The sequence below is a fragment of the Carassius auratus genome, chromosome 16 (assembly GCF_003368295.1).
Source record: "Carassius auratus strain Wakin chromosome 16, ASM336829v1, whole genome shotgun sequence".
NCBI classification, from domain to species: Eukaryota; Metazoa; Chordata; class Actinopteri; order Cypriniformes; family Cyprinidae; genus Carassius; species Carassius auratus.
The window spans coordinates 606,004-623,990 of record NC_039258.1 but is presented as its reverse complement, the minus strand read 5'-3'; the positions used below and the strand labels follow the sequence as shown (position 1 = coordinate 623,990).

General features: G+C 34.1%; 1 protein-coding gene across 1 annotated transcript; it reads right to left on the bottom strand.

Annotated features, from left to right (window-relative positions):
• Nucleotides 1–1,072: 1,072 nt before the first annotated feature.
• Nucleotides 1,073–17,987, bottom strand: nek10 (NIMA-related kinase 10). The gene is made up of 33 exons (XM_026283206.1): nucleotides 17,901–17,987; nucleotides 17,761–17,818; nucleotides 17,143–17,252; nucleotides 16,970–17,068; nucleotides 16,809–16,893; nucleotides 15,953–15,994; nucleotides 15,792–15,870; nucleotides 15,621–15,688; nucleotides 14,657–14,736; nucleotides 14,474–14,560; nucleotides 13,727–13,951; nucleotides 13,508–13,647; nucleotides 12,182–12,243; nucleotides 12,006–12,080; nucleotides 11,851–11,915; nucleotides 11,406–11,508; nucleotides 11,110–11,238; nucleotides 10,887–11,024; nucleotides 7,548–7,593; nucleotides 7,080–7,201; nucleotides 6,899–7,001; nucleotides 6,291–6,366; nucleotides 6,081–6,210; nucleotides 5,897–5,967; nucleotides 4,622–4,820; nucleotides 4,457–4,544; nucleotides 3,960–4,011; nucleotides 3,335–3,366; nucleotides 3,058–3,158; nucleotides 2,875–2,985; nucleotides 2,471–2,579; nucleotides 2,346–2,398; nucleotides 1,073–1,217 (listed from the first exon to the last, which is right to left on the bottom strand). Exons 1-33 carry the CDS (start codon nucleotides 17,960–17,962, stop codon nucleotides 1,170–1,172), a joined length of 3,048 nt encoding a protein of 1,015 aa, XP_026138991.1. The 5' UTR covers nucleotides 17,963–17,987; the 3' UTR covers nucleotides 1,073–1,169.

The window sequence follows — 17,987 nt, the reverse complement described above, 5'->3', positions numbered from 1 at the left end:
TCATGAATTTGTTTTTTGTAGATTTTTAAAAATGTTTTCTCAATAAACTGTTCTCTTATTTAAAAATATATATAAAATAAAGTAAAATAAAATAAAATAACAGGTAAAATTTCACAATTAGATTTTATTTGTTAACATTACTTGCTAGTTACTAGTTAACATTAACTAACCATTAACAATACTTAAATCATTACATTACAGCATTAATTAACCTTAATTTCCACATTTAAGAAATTCATTTAATTGAATAAATTTTATACATTTTCAAAATCAAATGTTGTATATTTTACCTCACACTAAGAACAGATCTATTTTTATCAACTACCATTAAAAACGATTTATAAATACCATTTTTAAAGTTTATATATTGCTGTTGCATATATATATATATATATATATATATATATATAGACACACACACACACACACACACACACATATATAAAAAGATTTCATTACCAATTTTATCTTATATTTAAAAATAGGAAGAATATTAAATAATTCTCTCAATTATATGAACTATCTTTCTTTTTATTTGTATTTTTTTAAACTTTATTTGCAGGATTCAAGAGAACAATCAATGATTTTCCATGTGCTCTCAGGCTTTTAGATGATACTGCACATGTATAAAATATAGAAAGACAAACAATGTCATCATACCACACACACACACACACACATAAATACACACACATCACATATAAATGCTCTTGCGCTTTTTTGTTAAACCTACTTCCACCAATTTGTAACATGGGTAAAGCAATAAATTAATTTAGTGAGTAAAAACTAAAGTACTATTTTATATTAAAACTATATTTTGTGTGAATTTGCAAAAACTGAGGAAAATCACACACATTAAAGTGCACAGATTCAAACGAGGTCAATCATCGATGTGTGCGTGCACTGACTGTTATTGCAATCTTCTATTGTGCCAATATAATTCTGATATCAGCACGTGTTCTTCAGATGCACATAATCAGCTTATGATTCATAATGAGATTATTGTCAGGTTGACCTGAGAGAGAGGCGCTGCTGGGGGTCACGGGGACTGAGTTCGTCTGGTTCCCGCTCCTGAATCCACGTCCCTTCTGCTGCTCGCACAGACAGACAGTGAGTCAGTCAATGAGCGAATCCAGAGGAAATCCAGCAGGAAACAGCTGCAATCCACATCACCTGCTGTAGTAGCCGTTTCCCTCCAGCACATCCTCCACCATACTCTGAAACAGCACATTATATGACACACTTCAGAAAACATTACTAAATTTAACAATGAAAAACTAACAATTTCTGAACCATTCAATAACATTTTTTTAAGCAAGCGTGCATTTCCTCAATATTTTCTATTGATTTTAAAGAATTACAAATACAGCAAGGGGGTACATAACAAAAACTATAATAATAAACAATAATTATAATACCATGAATAACAAATTAAAAGTTAGAAATAGTGTTTAATAAAAATATAAAAACATTTACAAGTAGACAGATTTTTTATTCTTCAAACATGACCCAGATTTTTGTGATTTTTGTCTTTAAAATTAAAAACAAAATGTTATTTCCCCTAAATTTACAATTATAGTCACTATAGCTTACAGAAGTAGCGGATTCATTAAATAAAATTCCCTATGATTTTAATTTATTTTAACTAACAAAAGACATAATCCTCCTTAATTAATTTTCATAATTAAAATGTTTCAGACTAGGCATTATAGTTTAACTGATAAACAACTTTCACGTGTCCTTTATACCATTATCATTCTCATCTTTTTAATCAGTTTTTAACTAATAAAGGCAGTTTCAGAATGACATCATCTTTCAGTACGTGACATCATTTTGGATGGAAAACAGCAGCAGAAATGTCAGTAAGTATCATTACTGCATCTGATTACTGTATTTTCCGGACTATAAGTCGCACTTTTTTTCATAGTTTGGCTGGTCCTGCGACTTATAGTCAGGTGCGACTTATTTATCAAAATTAATTTGACATGAACCGAGAGAAATGAATCAACAGAAAACATTACCGTCTCCAGCCACCAGAGGGCGCTCTATGCTGCTCAGTTCTCCTGTAGTCTACACTGAAGACATAGAGCGCCCTCTCGTGGCTGTAGACGGTAATGTTTTCTCTTGGTTCTTGGTTCTAAATAAATGCGACTTATAGTCCAGTGCGACTTATAGATGTTTTTTTCCTCGTCATGATGTATTTTTGGACTGATGCAACTTATACTCAGGTGCGACTTATAGTCCGAAAAATACTGTAATTGTTCAAATGACAGGAAACAGTATAAAAATGATTCATGCATTCTTTCATGAAAGTAAAAAAAAAAGTTTGATAATAAATATCCCACCTGTATGTCCTCATAGGTGAGTCCATCTTGTAGACTGGTGGAACCTGATTCCCCTACACAACAATTTAGACAAAATCAGCTTTCAAATTACACCGAGGATAAAAATGTAGATTTAGGAGTTCCACCTCCACGGTTTTCCGCAGTGGATGGGTCTGAACTCAGAGACTGGATCATGGACCACCACTCTCTGCTGGCTGAAGACATCTCCACCAGCTCCTGGCTTCCTTGAAGAACCTGAAAGTATTCATATCAAAGGTCTGAAAACACATTTCAACTCAAAGCACAATGAAAAGAATACATGTCCTACTGAAGTTCACTCTAATGACCACAAGATGGAGCTGTTGCACCTTTTCCACCATTAACCCTGTGAAACCTGACATATGAAATAATGCTCACATTAAATGTAAATAAAAAAATCGGATAACATTTTAAAATAATGCTAATAATATTTGATACACCAGGTGTTTATGGCTCCATTATGATAAAGAAAACAAAAAATGATTGTTGTCGCATTAAACAGATGGAGTACCTTATTGAGCTCCACCTTCAGATTGTATGGATCACTTCCGTACGTGAACAGAGGCTTCTTGAAGCGTTCGACTGCCCGCTGCTTGAAGCTGTTTTGTGGAGCTGGAGGGAGCTAAAAACATTCAACATGAATAAAAGAGACTGTAACACTGTGGAAAATGCCTGAAATCAGACTCTAAATTACCTGAGTTATAAATATTATCTTATGCAGAAGTTCAAGAAGCCTTTGGTTGGGATCATCAATTTGTCGAACCTTTCTCTGAGACAAACAAATTCCCGCCGATGCTGTGAACGTGTTACAAACATGAGTGAAACTAAAGAAAATCTCTGCTATTTTTAGGTATTTAAGTTTTAGATGTGAGGACACTGTTACATTTACCTATAAAACCTATAGAAATTAGGCAAAATAAAATTCTGAGTTTATCATATTTGTGCACATTAGCAAAACGGAGAGCTTTTACCTGGTCGTGCTTTTGCTTTTTGGCAATCCGCACTGCAAAATGCAAAACAGAAAACATTATACAGCTTTTGCATGAGAACACATTTAAAATAAAATAAAAAATGAACTTAATTATTAATGGCATTCCTTTAATCTTGTAAGAATAAAAAAGAAAGAAAGAGCTAAAATAAAATAAAATAAAATAAAATAAAAAAATGAACTGAATTATCAATGGCATTCCTTTAATCTTGTAAAAATAAAAAAGAAAGAAAGAGCTAAAATAAAATAAAATAAAATAAAATAAAATAAATGAACCAAATTATTAATGGCATTCCTTTAATCTTGTAAGAATAAAAAAGAAAGAAAGAGCTAAAATAAAATAAAATAAAATAAAATAAATGAACTGAATTATTAATGGCATTCCTTTAATCTTGTAAGAATAAAAAAGAAAGAAAGAGCTAAAAATAAAATAAAATAAAATAAAAAATTAACTGAATTATTAATGGCATTCCTTTCATCTTGTAAGAATAAAAAAGAAAGAAAGAGCTAAAATAAAAGAAAAGAAAAGAAAAGAAAAAAAATGAATTGAATTATTAATGGCATTTCTTTAATCGTGTAAAAATTAAAAAGAAAGAGCATAAACTCACCTGAGTATGTTCAGCTCACCAGAAGATTTCACACCGACATTCCCAGACATTTCTACACATTAAGAATGGGGAAAAAAAAATCTTAATGTAGCAAATTAAGTATTTTCCTTATTAAACAAGAAGTGCATAAAGGACTGGAAGAACTTTTCAAGAGATTTTTATATGCACCATACACTGTTTTGTCCTAAAAAAAATACAATAAAGAAGAAACATTACACGTTCATTCTTCTAACAAACCTCACTCAGTTCACAAGAGGGCGCTTTACTTCTAATATATGTGCCATTAAACCAGATGTGTTATTATTGGCTACTACATTATATCTAAATATGTAGCAACATTTAATTTTCAGTTTGCATGGCTAGAAGTATTTGTGTTTACTCAAGTGCATTGCTTTTTGAATGTGTTCTATCACAGTTCACATACAACAATACCTGTAACTAATCAGATGCTAAAGGCATTAGCATTCAAATGTTTTTGTAGAGGTAAACTCTGTCACCTTGGCTTTGCTCTTGTTCCTCTGAGACAGATGCAGAAGTTTCCAAACTCTGAGCCTGTGATCCGTCTTGTTCTCTGAGGCCACCGTTCTGGATCAGAAACATCATTATTAGCTGACAGACAGGTTGTGATGATGAAGAAACTGCTGGTAGTTTTCTGATCTAACCGGCTGCAGTGGGCCGCACATCCTGGTCCTGTTACTCTCCAGGAAGTACTTCTGCGCTCTCCTCCTGTCTCGTTCCGCTCTTCTCTCCAGTGAATTATAGGATGCACAGAGATTGTCCACAAACTTCATCATTATATCTGCAATCCTGGAACTGACCTCGATGATGTCAGGACGCACGTCTGCGTTTGGGGTCAAGCACCTATCAAAAGATGAAGAGAACACGTCCCTCTTGTGAAAACTAAGAAACTAAACTTTAAAAATCTATTTAGTGTATTGTTGAGGCACGGCAGAAACTAAAGGAAGCAACAACACTACATTTCCCATAATTCTCAGTGACAGAAGGCAAGAATAAAATACAGCCAAAGCATCAACTACAGACCTAATGCTCATCCTTTTCTCTTCATTTTGATAAAAAAAGACAGAAATAAAGATGAAATTGTCCAACGCCTTCATGTTATTTTTTAATAAATTTCTGTTTTGTTTTAGCCTACCAAGGCTGCATTTATTTGATAAAAAATAATAATGTAAAAACAATATTATTGTCACATTTTATCACAATTTAAAAATAAATGCTTTCTACTTTAATGTTAATATATTTTAATGTACATTAAATATATAACAAATTATTTATATTATAAAACAAATATTTTTCTTATAATCCTGATTTTTTTTATCATGATTTCCACAAAAATATTAAGTCACAAAAACCATTTTCAACATTGATAATTAACGTATTAAAAAAAAACGTATAAAAAACAATAAAAACTCATGATTAATTGTGATTAATTGCATTCAAAATAAAGGTTTTGGTTTATATAATATATGTTTGTATGCGGTGTATATTTATTATATAAACACACACACACAAACATGCATGTATATATTTCAGAAAAAGTATTAAATATTATTATAATATTAATATATACATGCAAATGCATATAAATATTTTCAAAATATATACTCTCTCTATATATATGTATTTATATCTACATAATGAATATACACATTACACACAAATATATTATGTGAATAAAAGAGTACTAATTGACAGCACTAATAAAAATGAGTGAAATGAGTGAAAACTGCAGTAATGATGTTGAAAATTCAGCTTTGCAACACAGGAATAAATTCCCACTAAACATATATTCACACACAAAACAATTCTTTCAAACTGCATTAATATTTCACCATATTACTGTATTTTTTTATCAAATAAATACTGCCCTGGTGGGAAAAAGAGACTTTATATGTGTAAGCAGCAACTGGGAATCATACCATTTAATGACCTCAGTCACTCTCTCAGAGAAGGCTTTGTCTTGTACTGGCTCATAAACCGCTTCCACAATCTGAAGACATGAAGAACATGAGCAAATCAACCTGACAAAAATGCATGATTTGATTGAAAGACAGAAGTTCTTTTAAACATCAGAATTTCTTCACTGTATGGTAAACCCATCACCTTAGTAGCGAGCGAGAGCATGTTTGCGCTGTAGAACGGAGGCGTGAGGGTGACCATCTGATAGAGGATGCAGCCAACGGCCCAAACGTCTGCCTTCTCACCGTACGGCTCGTTCTTCACCATCTCTGGACTGACATGCAAAAAAAATGCTCCACCTCAAGATCCGACACAGTTTCACCTGGTTATATTTGAGAATTGCAAAGTACAGACCAGCAATACAGTATTGTCCCAACCACTGACGTCAGCTTACTGTTCTCCTGTTTCTGTTTCGCAAGACCAAAGTCAGCTGGAAAACGATTCGACTGGTTATTATTATGTGTACTATATGTCAAGCAGTGTGCCCTTAAATATACTATATACGCTGTATATGAGACCCTGGACCACAAAACTAGTCAATTAGGGTACATTTTTCGAAAATGAGATTTATACATCATCTTTCCATTGATGCATGGTTTGTTAGGATCCGACAACATTTGGTCAAGACACAAATATTAAAAAATCTGGAATCTGAGGGTGCAAAAAAAACTAAATATTGAGAAAATCACCTTTAAAGTTGTCCAAATGAATTCTTAGCAATGCATATGACTTATCAAAAATTAGGTTTTGATAAATTCACAGTGGGAAATGCACAAAATATCTTCATGGAACATGATCTTTAGTTAATATTCTAATGATTTTTGGCATAAAAGAAAACCCATACAGTGACCCATATTTGACTATTGCTATAAATATACCCCAGAGACTCTAGACTGCTTTTGTGCTGCAGAGACATATATTTATATAATGCACTGGACAGATAAAAGGTGATATCAACTCACTAATAGTGACTTTATCTCTCTCTCCGAGCATGATATTGTTGGGTGTGAGATCTCGGTGGATGATCCTTTTCTCCTTGTGTAAGTATCTCAAAGCCAGACAGATCTGTGGAGGGTTCAATATGAATTTATTTCACTTTTATTTCACATTTTCCTTGTTCTGTTCTAGTGCCGAGCTCCTGACCTGTATGAAAATGTTCCAGACTCTCTCCTCGGTGAACGTCTGCCGTTTCTCTTTGAGAGAGCTGAAATGTTCAGCCAGAGGAGCTCCTTCTATGAGCTCCATCACGATATAGAGCTTATCAGCTGAGACAAAGACAACAGGGGACAGTTTTAAACTATATATATTTATATGGGGTCCAAATACAATGAAAATCTGGGATTTTTATGAATTATACCTCAAAAAAAAAAAAAAAAAATTATGTGTGTGTTTGTGTTAGAAGACAAACCAAATGATAAAACATTTTCAAACCTCGTGAACTTTCACTCAAATTCATTATTTGCAAGGGAAACATTTATATTAAATGAGGGAAAAAATTAAACTGAAGTATTTTCACAGATGTTTGGATCCCACTGTACAACTTAAATATTCATTATATGCATATTAATATCATACATATTAAGATTTATATATAAAAATAGGAGTACATACCTTCTAAAAATGTTTTGAAGTATTTCACAACGTTTGGATGAGACATCTGAAAGAAATGAAGAATTATTCATGACAGCTTTCAATGCTGAGCTTGTCTTAAAAATGAGAAATAAGATTTTGCTTAAAGGGGGGGTGAAATGCTATTTTATGCATACTGAGTTTTTTACACTGTTAAAGAGTTGGATTCCCATGCTAAACATGGACAAAGTTTCAAAAATTAAGTTGTACGTTTGTCACAAGTTTCGGAAAGTTTTTTTCGAGTATGGCTCTGTGTGACGTTAGAGCGGAATTTCCTTATATGGGTCCTAAGGCACTTCTGCCGGAAGAGCCCACGCTCCCGTATAGCGAGGCTGAGCACAGACATTTCACTGATCAGAGCGATTCACTGATCAGAGCGAGAGAACGAATTGTCACAAAAGAAGTGTGTTTTTGGTTGCCAGGGCAAGACAACCCTGCACAGATTACCAAAAGAGAAACAGCATTAAGGGACCAGTGGATGGAGTTCATTTTTACAGAGCATCAACGGAGTTGTGCAAGTGTTTTTGTTTGTTCCCTGCATTTCGAAGATGCTTGTTTTACAAACAAGGTCCAGTTTGACGCCGGATTTGCACATCGTTTATTTCTTAAGGATGATGCAATCCCAACGAAAAAGGGTCACGATCGTGTGTTGGAACCGCAGGCGGTGAGTAAAACTGCTTCAAATATATCTGTGTTGTTAACTTAGCTATCGGCGCGTAAGCACATCAAGTAAACAACATGCGATGTTGTCATCAAACTGCACTTTCCACATGTACAGCTTAAAAAAAAATAATAACTTAGTCATTTTCCAAAACCGCTAAGCAAATATATACAGTTTCAGTACATACCACATAGAGACGTCGTTGATGCTGCTCTTGTTAAATTTCAGCCTCTGGATCTGGATCTGATTCTGGATCATAAATAAACGGCTGAATCTGACTGTTAGCCATGGTTTGTTTTGGATGATGGTTTTTCCCTCACGGTAATGTCACAGCTTCCAAACGCTCTCAACGCAAAAGCTTACTCGCGCTCGTGATTCTTTAGCTCCGCCCACACATCACGCCAGTGTTGTAGTCGAGTCACCAACTGTCGAGTCCAAGTCGAGTCTCGAGTCTCAGTGTTCGAGTCCAAGTCCAAGTCCGAGTTACCAAAGAAGAGTCCGAGTCGAGTCCAAGTCGAGTCACCATCACCAGAGTTCGAGTCCGAGTCGAGTCTCGAGTCCCTTATTGGATTTTTTTTTTGTTTTGTTTTTTGAGGAAACAATAGCAACCAACTGAGTTGGTAGGCATTGAAGTCCATTATATGAAGAAAACATCATTAAATGTTTTCCTTAGAAAAACTTAATTTAAGAAAAAACGCCATAGATATCCTGGATGGCATTGGGAGGAGTAAATGATTAGGAAATTTTCATTTTTTGTGTGAACTAATCCTTTAACACTGTATTACAGAAATACACTCTGCGAAAAAAAGAAACGTGCATATTACAATGATTGTGTGTGTGTTTGTGTGTGTGTGTGTGAGAGAGAGAGAGAGAAAGAGAGAGCGCGTTTGTGTGTGAGTGATCACTCACACACAAACGCTCTCTCACGCTCATTGACGAGTGATTTAGCGTGAATGCGTTTGTATGTGTTCAAGTGAATGTGTGTGTGTGTGTGTAACGCTCATGTTCGTTATTTCCAATGTAGGCGCGCGGTATGCACGCTCATAATGGAAGCATCCAGGCGCGTCCGCAACGCGCAACGAGTTAAAAACATCTCAACTTTTCAGAATGCCACAAGTGCACCGCGGGTAATGTGACAAGAACTAACCAATCAGCTTCATCCTTTCCCGCAAGTGCCCGAGCGCTTTGGAAAAAAAGTAAAGTGAGTGACGTCAGTGAGTGTGTTGTCAAGCAAAGAGAGCGAGCGGTAGCAGTGTCTGATCCCGGCCGGTCTTGGGCACGAAACATTTTTTATAATATTTTTTGTCAAAAACAACGTGATGAATGCTCAAATCCGAGTCCGAGTCCAAGTACGAGTCATCAGTCCACGAGTCCAAGTCGAGTCACGAGTCCAAAGAATAGTGACTCGAGTCCGAGTCCAGGACTCGAGTACTACATCACTGCGTCACGCCTCCAGCCGGTCGTGTTTTTCCGGGAAAAATCGGTACAGACTATCTTTCTCTTATAAATATGATAAAACTAAAGACTTTTTGGAGTTATGAAGGATGCAGTACTACTCTATAGGTACTCAAGATTAACAGGATATTGAGTGAAAACGAGCATTTCACCCCCAACTCCCCCCCCCCCCCCCCCCTTTAATGAAAATGACTTCAGATGCATAACTTTTTTGAATTGCGACAATAATTTACTAACTAAACACATTTTACTCTTTCCCTGCCATAGACGAGTTTTTACAGCTTTTTGTGTTTTCACTGTTATACACTCGGGGGCGCTATTACACATCTTCTGAACGAGTTACAAAACCTCCCGAACAAAAATATACATGAACAAGACGGAAAAATCAGCAATCTCTTATGTAAACAGATGCATATGATAATGCGATCATCAGCAATAGACAGCATATAAAAGAAAACTGCATAATGTTAAATCAATGAGTAAAATGTTGATCTAGGAAGTGGTATATGACTGTGCAAGCTTTGGAGGCGTTAATGGAAGCGATTACTGGATTTAATGCTTTGATAATCATATTCAATGTTATCCAGATGTAGTTTTTGATAAAAAAAAAACTTTTGCTCAAAATTAAAATTTTAATGAAACCTTCGTGTATTCAAGTGTTGATAAAAAAAAGAATGATTTAAGCTAGAATAAAACAGATTTTTTTTGTTTAAAAGTAAAGGCTTTGATCTTTATTTTGGTGTATTGCATATCCAAATATTCATACAGCAAAATATACTGAAGGCAATAACATTTTTGGGAAATCATCAAAATCGCTGGCGGTGGCTGGCAACTTTTTTCAAAAATGCTGGCGGGGAAAGAGTTAAATGGCCAAAATTATGTAAAAATGATGTAATGAACATCATCGTTTAAAATACACTGTGATTTTTTATTACAATATACAGAAATTATTTACAAATACTTTTGCATAAATGCTGAAACTTTTACAGAATATGAGATTTATTTATTTGTTTCGCATCACGGTGATGAGAATGTGCTAAATTGTAATGCAAGCGAGGTCATAGTGCAAAAATCTTAATGTTTAATAAAATAAGATTTATTTGTTTTCATGAAAAGCCTTTATTTCTTATTATTTTAGTCTGAAATGACAGGTTTCATAGGAATTAGCAAAATGACTGAGCACTAGAGGGATGTCTGAGACGCACCTGCTCTTTAATGATGGTCAGCTCAGACACAATCTTCTCCACGCTGCTGTCTCTGGATCGCTTGTCTTTGCCAAAAGCTGGATTGTGAAAGTTTACCTCCTTCAGTGCCAGAATGTTCTGTCCGCTCTGCTTACGGACCTTTGAGTGGGAGCAAAAACAACCGTCAAAGTCTCAGTTGAACTGTTATCCAACACAGCACAAATATACAGCAAAGAAGACTCACCTTAAAGACGCTGCCAAAGGCACCGCTGCCTAGATGGTCCAAAACCGCATAACCGTTGATCACTCTCAAAGGAGGTCGGTTCTGGTTCACCATCTCTATGCTTTCCCTGAGAACATCCAATTCCTCCTCCTACAGAAGAGATAAATGCATGAAAACAGGCCAGAGAGAAAATGTTAGAGAGAGAGTTGACCTTTCTCTCAAACTAGTTTAGTGCAAACGTTTTAATTTAATGTTGGAGTAGCAGTGGGGTCAGTGTAATTCACTGATGAAGACACCAAATATCATCATTATCTTACCGATAAGAGCGCGATTTTCTCCTGCAGCAGTTCATACGCACTAATGTCTCTTACATAGTGTCCAACATCAATAAACATCTCAAACAACTCCGGAGAAAACAGTCTGGAACAAGCAGAAACATCATTTAATTTAGATGCATTCAAAAGCATAACACATTCTGAATAAATAAACCACTTTATTAAAGATAATATGAATAAAATACTGAAATAATGAATAAAAATAGAACAAACAAACAACTAGCATCCACACCATTTCATTCAGATACCAACCAATCAACAAATAAATACCCTAAAAAATTAAAATAAACAAATATATAAATAAACCACCTTGATCATATTAATAAAAAACAGAAATAAAACATTAATACATTTTTATATATTTCTATAAATAAAAAAGTTAATTTAATAAATTTCTGTCAAATAAATAGAATAAAAAATTAAATACCTTTTAAAGTGATGTCTATTGCGTTCCATACTAAAAAGGAATCGTAGGGCCCTAAAAGCATAACACTTCAGAAAAAAATAGTTCAATTATTATGTGATAAATACTGAATATTTTATATGAAACCTGTCTGAGACTGTAAATCATTTTTGGCGTACCTGTAGAGATTTTGCCTGAGGATCTTGAAGGTTTTGTGGTAAAATCAGTTTGCCAATTATGTACACACCATTCTCCTAAAACACCAAATCAAAGCATGTAGACTATATAAATATAAGATGCATGCAAATTGATGTTTTTGATTCAAGAGAAGCATGTGACAAAAAGAAGTGACTACCTGAACCACATTATGTGCTGTTGTGTCGTCCAAAACAAGCTCAGTGATGGCTGCACAGCATGCTGGGAACAGGGACAGTTGCTTCATTAATTGGGGTTTTGTTCCACAGTGCAAGACAATGCAGAATGTATCCCACTATGGAAAAGTCATCTCAAACACAGCCATGTTTATGCATTTGAGTGAATCTCACAAAAAAAAAATCTCCACTGTACCTCATTGTACATGCAACCTACAGTATATATTAATTCATTATATGTATATCAGAAATAATTATGCATGTAAATAATAAATGTATATCACACACATAAATCACAAAAAAGTAAAATGCACTCACAAATAAATAAATGCTACAGAAATGAGTAAAAATAATTGTAATAAATAAAAATATAATAATTATAATAAAAATAAAAACAAATACATAAATGCATTAATTATTAATAAATTAATAATAAATAAATAAAAATACATTTCACAGGAGTATTTCACTGCAAAAAAAATGTTTTTAAAAAGAAAATAAGAAAAAGATTGTTTTGGATCCTCCCATGTTTGAAGACTGGTCTTGATAGATGACATAATTTATGTAAATTAATTCAATTGTTCATTGTTAATTTACAAAGGAAATATTTGTATTAAATGAGACATTTTTTTTTTCAGTTTTTTCTAATTTTCTACAGTCTACAGATTTCTTGCCATATGTTTCTTGCATCTTATGATGTTATGAATGAAAACATGTCTGTGCATGTGTGTAAAACCACAAATTGCCGATTTTTATATAATCATTTGTAATTTTATATACAGTGTTGCGATGCATTGTGGCTGGATCAATAATGTAGCTATAAAAATAGTAGCCTGCTGAAACTGAAATGTATATGCATCTTCAACATGAGGTGCTGGATAGACACGATGAGTTTCTTTTTACTATACACGTTAGATGTGATCCAGCCGATCTGGTTTCGTGGTTGAAGTGAACCTTTTCTACCTGTTTCAGTGCTGTTGTTGCTCAATGCTCAGCAATGGCACGGACGCAATGTTGTCTGAGGGTTTGGCAAAAGGACAGTGGGACGATGGGCGGTGCTCAGGGTGGTGACAGAAGGAGGTGACTGTTTAGTTCTGACGTCAACGTTTTACGAAAGTCACAACGGTTCGTGAAAAATCACAGCTATTTTATGCAGCGTGTGCATTTTACTGTCTGCTTTGAAATTTATATGGTAGTTAAATAGCCTCAGTTATCATGAAAAAAAAAAAACAGGAAATTCCAACTTTGACAACATGCATATGATTTAATTTGATCATGATCATTAGTACTGAATTCCTGTACTTTCTCACCTGCCTGCAGATTGATGGTGTTCTCGGCCGTCTCTTGGGGACTCACCTCCGCCGACACGTGCTGTCTGTGTATCCTGCCCGCCGCGTTGGCGCTGGAAAGCGTTTCTATTGTGGAGCGATCAGACACGTACACTCGTTCTCTGAAAATAAAAGTTTTGCATGACTTAAAAGCGCAAGTAAAACGCTCAAAACCTGAGCGGACGGCATTGTGAGACTCACCCGTGTAAGATGCGCAGCAGCTGTTGCACGCCGCCCCAGGCCCGGATCTCAGCGCTGGTGTCGGGATCCTGACACAGCTGCACGAGGACCCACACGGCGCTCCACAGCAGCTTCACGTGCTCCGAGTGCAGGAGACTGAGCAGCACTGGCACCCCGTCACACTGACGCACCTGATCCCTGACACACTGCACCGAGCACAGCAACCTCAGCAGCTCCACGCTCAACCTAATCACATGATCAATCAATTCAGATTTAAAGCAGAAGTAACAGTGCATCACTTAAATAACAAAATTACAATTTGAGTTACATAATACTGGCTCAAGCAACTACCTGTAATGAAAAAATATAAAATTAAATGTCTTTACTGTGACTTTTGATCCATTCAATACATCCATTCATAAATACATGTGGAGTTATTTTTACTTTCCCCTAAAATTTTGAACTGTAGTGTATGCAATTCTGTTTTGTGTCACTAATGCGGTAAAGTTTTTATGGATGCACAGTTTGCAAAGATGAAAAAAAGGAGCTAATAGGATCTCATTGCATCTTGTAACTGCAATTTAAAATATCTGAAATTTCATTAAATTTCTCAGTGCACCTGAAAAAAAGTATTTTTAATGTAGCATATCCAGAGGCTAATACAAATCTAAACAATGTGGGTCTGGTTTATCTAACAGAAGTATTTACAAATGTACACAGAAAAATGACTGCAAAAGATATCAATCTCAGAGCCTTGTTTCTACTCACCTTTTGGAAAACATGTCATACTCCTGTAAAAAAACTAGAAGGTGCTCCACAAGCGAGAGCTCTGCAATCTTCTCTTTGCATTCTTGACTGAATGAAAAATGAGATTAATGATTAACTAACGTATCTAATGCATCATGCTGATTTGTCTGCTGTAGATATACATTACTCATAATATTAATTTACCTTTCAGCCAGTGTGGTGAGAGCCAGCAGAGATCCTAACACCACGCTACTGTCCCGCGTACAGAGCAGCTTCATGAGGGTCTGTGCAAAAGAAAAATGATTAACTGGAAATCAGTGCTATTTTAGGATGTTTGATATACTGTTATAGCTTTAAATAACATTTTGAATTCGTTTTTTTAAATGTATTTTCAGTCACACTTTATTTTAAGCTCCAATTCTCGCCATTAACAAACATGAACTAAGACTTTTGCCTCAATAAACTCCTTATTGGATGCTTATAAATAGTTAGTAAGGTAGTTGTCAAGTTTAGACATTAGGTCATGCAGAATATGTGCTTTTTAAGTACTAATAAACAGCCAATATATTAATAATATGCATGCTAATAAGCAACTAACAGTGAGAATTGGTCTTAGTCTAAAGTGTTGCCACATACAAAGTTTGAGAAAATTTTGTAGTTTTTGTAATTTTTATTATTATTTTAAATGTTTATATAGTTTATTTTAAGTTAAAATGGAGAGAAGGATCATCCAAAAAAAAAATTATATATATATATATATATATATATATATATATATATATATATTTTTTTTTTTTTTTTTTAGTTAGCATACATTTTTTTCCAGTAATTCAAGAATTGATTTTTTTTATAAAACAAATTCCAGTTTATAAAAAAAATATTTTTATATAATAAATAGTTCACACAATAATAATATAATTAAATATTATTATTATTATTTAATAAATAGCTTTCTTTTTAGATTAATTTAATGAAAATGAGAAACGGTTCCAGGACAAAAGCTGAAATAAAGTAAGTATTAAGTATTATTTCAATTAACAATTTTTTTTTTTTAATGGTTTGCATTTTAGTATTTTGGATTTTAATTGTAAAAGTAAATCACATTCTTGTAAAATTTCTTATATGCTTTATAAAGTTTGACTTCTTCAAAAAAACACTCTATAAATACCTTATGTGCACCGCAATTAATAATCCACTGCCTTTGCTCCTCAACAGAAGACAACTTCTGAAACATATCTGCAGAGCAAATGATGGGGACACAAGCAAACACATTATTCTTCTTGCGGCTCGTTTACAATCTGTACATACTGTGCAAAACACTGCAACATGTTTGTCTCACATGTCATTGCAACCAGCTGCTCGATTTCCAGCCTCTGTTCTCTGCATTCTAGATAAACTGTTGCAACCGACTCCATGTGCTGAAAAACACCCAATGAGACACGATGAACTTCCCCCAGCTGCTGTGCATTTTCAGCATGTTAACATTGTGACGATCTTTACCTCAGCGAGCTGCCCGGCGCCTTGGAGTTCAAAGAAGACTTTCTATAAGAGAAAACAGAAAAATATATACAGCAAATGAAAAGACAGAACGTCAGAGTCACTAATTGTATCAGGGTGTAAATAGCAATAGCTATAATACACATACATAAGATAACATAAAAGTAACACTTCACAATAAGGTCCCATTAAAAATTTATTAAATACAGAATTTACTGACCTTTGTTGACTCAAGTTAATAAAAGTACAGCTATTCATTGTTAGTTCATGTTAGCCTAAATGCATTAAATATTTTAATTTTAACAAAACTTCTGACTATAATAATGCACTAGTAAATGTTACAATTATTATGAACTAAGATCAATAAATGCTTTAAATGTTTTTAAATATTAATAAACATAATCTTATTGTAAAGTTTTACATATATATATATACATTTATGTGTGTGTGTGTGTGTGTGTGTATATATATATATATATATATATATATATATATATACTGTATATATATATATATATATATATATATGTATATAATGACACTAATGTTTCATTATATACTTTTTTTACAATAGTATATGTTATTAGACCAACTGTATGTGTTCATATTTTGCATTAATTGTTTTATTTTATACCGTCTTTAAAAACAGGTTGCTGTTGTTGTTTTTTGCATTGCAAAAATATAAACTTATATTTATAATGAATTTAATTTAGGATTTATTTAATTTAAACTAAATTCAACAAATAGGTTTATTAACTTAATTAAGAGTTTTAATTTCTACATATTACCAAGGTACATTGTTCCACATTTTTACGGAGTGATTTTTAGGATGATATTAAAGTGAGATTTTTGATCTCACCTGGTGAAGAGGATCCCTGATCAACAATCTCAAGCAGTTTAAAACTCTTAGGATGTTGTCCGAGGAAGAACTGTCCAGCCAGCTCCTAAAAACAAAAAATAAGACTAGTCTATAATCCATAACTGGCACACATCCTCAGCATCATGCTCATAAATGCACACCTGCAACCGAGTCTGTTGTTGATCAACGCAGTGAAGATGTCCAGGAACAGTCTGTGATGTGGCTGGTCACTAAAACACCTCTGATTTCTGTAGATCACACTGTTAATGAACGCTGGTTACAAAATGCAATAGAATAAGAGAAAAATTAAGAGACAATATGGGACACTGTGCACCTGAAGTTATCCAGCTCTGATGCTTCGCTGGTTGTGCCGATTTTCCGGTGATCAGGAACATTTGAGGAGTTCTGAGGCTTTCGTCCCTTGGATTGATTCAAAGATGAAACCTGAGATAGTGAGCAGAGATGAATCAACTACGTTAACTATTGACAAACTAAACTCACAGCACGCTCATGCACAATTCAGATTTTAACTGAGAATAAAATTGCAGTTCAATTCCTTAAGCAGCAAAAATAATTGTACTTCAAATTAAAGATTTAAAGGGACATTTCACCCAAAAATGAAAATTCTGTCATCATTTACTCATCCTCATGTCGTTTCAAACCTGTACGAGTTGCTTTCTTATGTTGAATATAGAAAAAGAAATTGTGAAGATAGCTGGTAATCAAACAGTTGATGGTTCACATTGACTTTCATAGTAGGAAAAAAATACAATGGAAGTCAATGGGAACTACCAACTGTTTGATAAGAAAGCAACTCATACAGGTTTGGAATGACATGAAGATGAGTAAATGATGACAGAACTTTCATTTTTGGGTGAACTGTCCCTTTAAGCAATCTGAAAAACAAACATTTAATTTAAATTACAATTAATTGTCCAAATTAGAATTTTACCTGTTTTGACACTGGAGCTGTGATCAGTGATAAAAGCCTCTTGAGATCAAGAAGCTCCCTAAAGAATATTTTAAAAAGACATTATAGATATCAGCAGAGAAACTAGAATCTCATCAGTAATAGTTTCGGCGATGACTTACTTATCTTTAGGTTTGGGGTTTGATCTGTTTGGTCCTCTAGACTTTCTGTCTTGGAGAGGCATGTTGACAATATCTTCATCACTTTCA

Excerpts from the sequence above, each read along its gene's own strand:
- nek10 (XM_026283206.1), bottom strand. The coding sequence starts at position 17,962 with ATGCCTCTCCAAGACAGAAAGTCTAGAGGACCAAACAGATCAAACCCC. Across the intron at positions 11,509-11,850 it reads AATAGACATCACTTTAAAAG|ACTGTTTTCTCCGGAGTTGT; the intron begins GTATTTAATTTT and ends TGCTTGTTCCAG. Across the intron at positions 1,218-2,345 it reads TCACCTATGAGGACATACAG|AGTATGGTGGAGGATGTGCT; the intron begins GTGGGATATTTA and ends GTGCTGTTTCAG.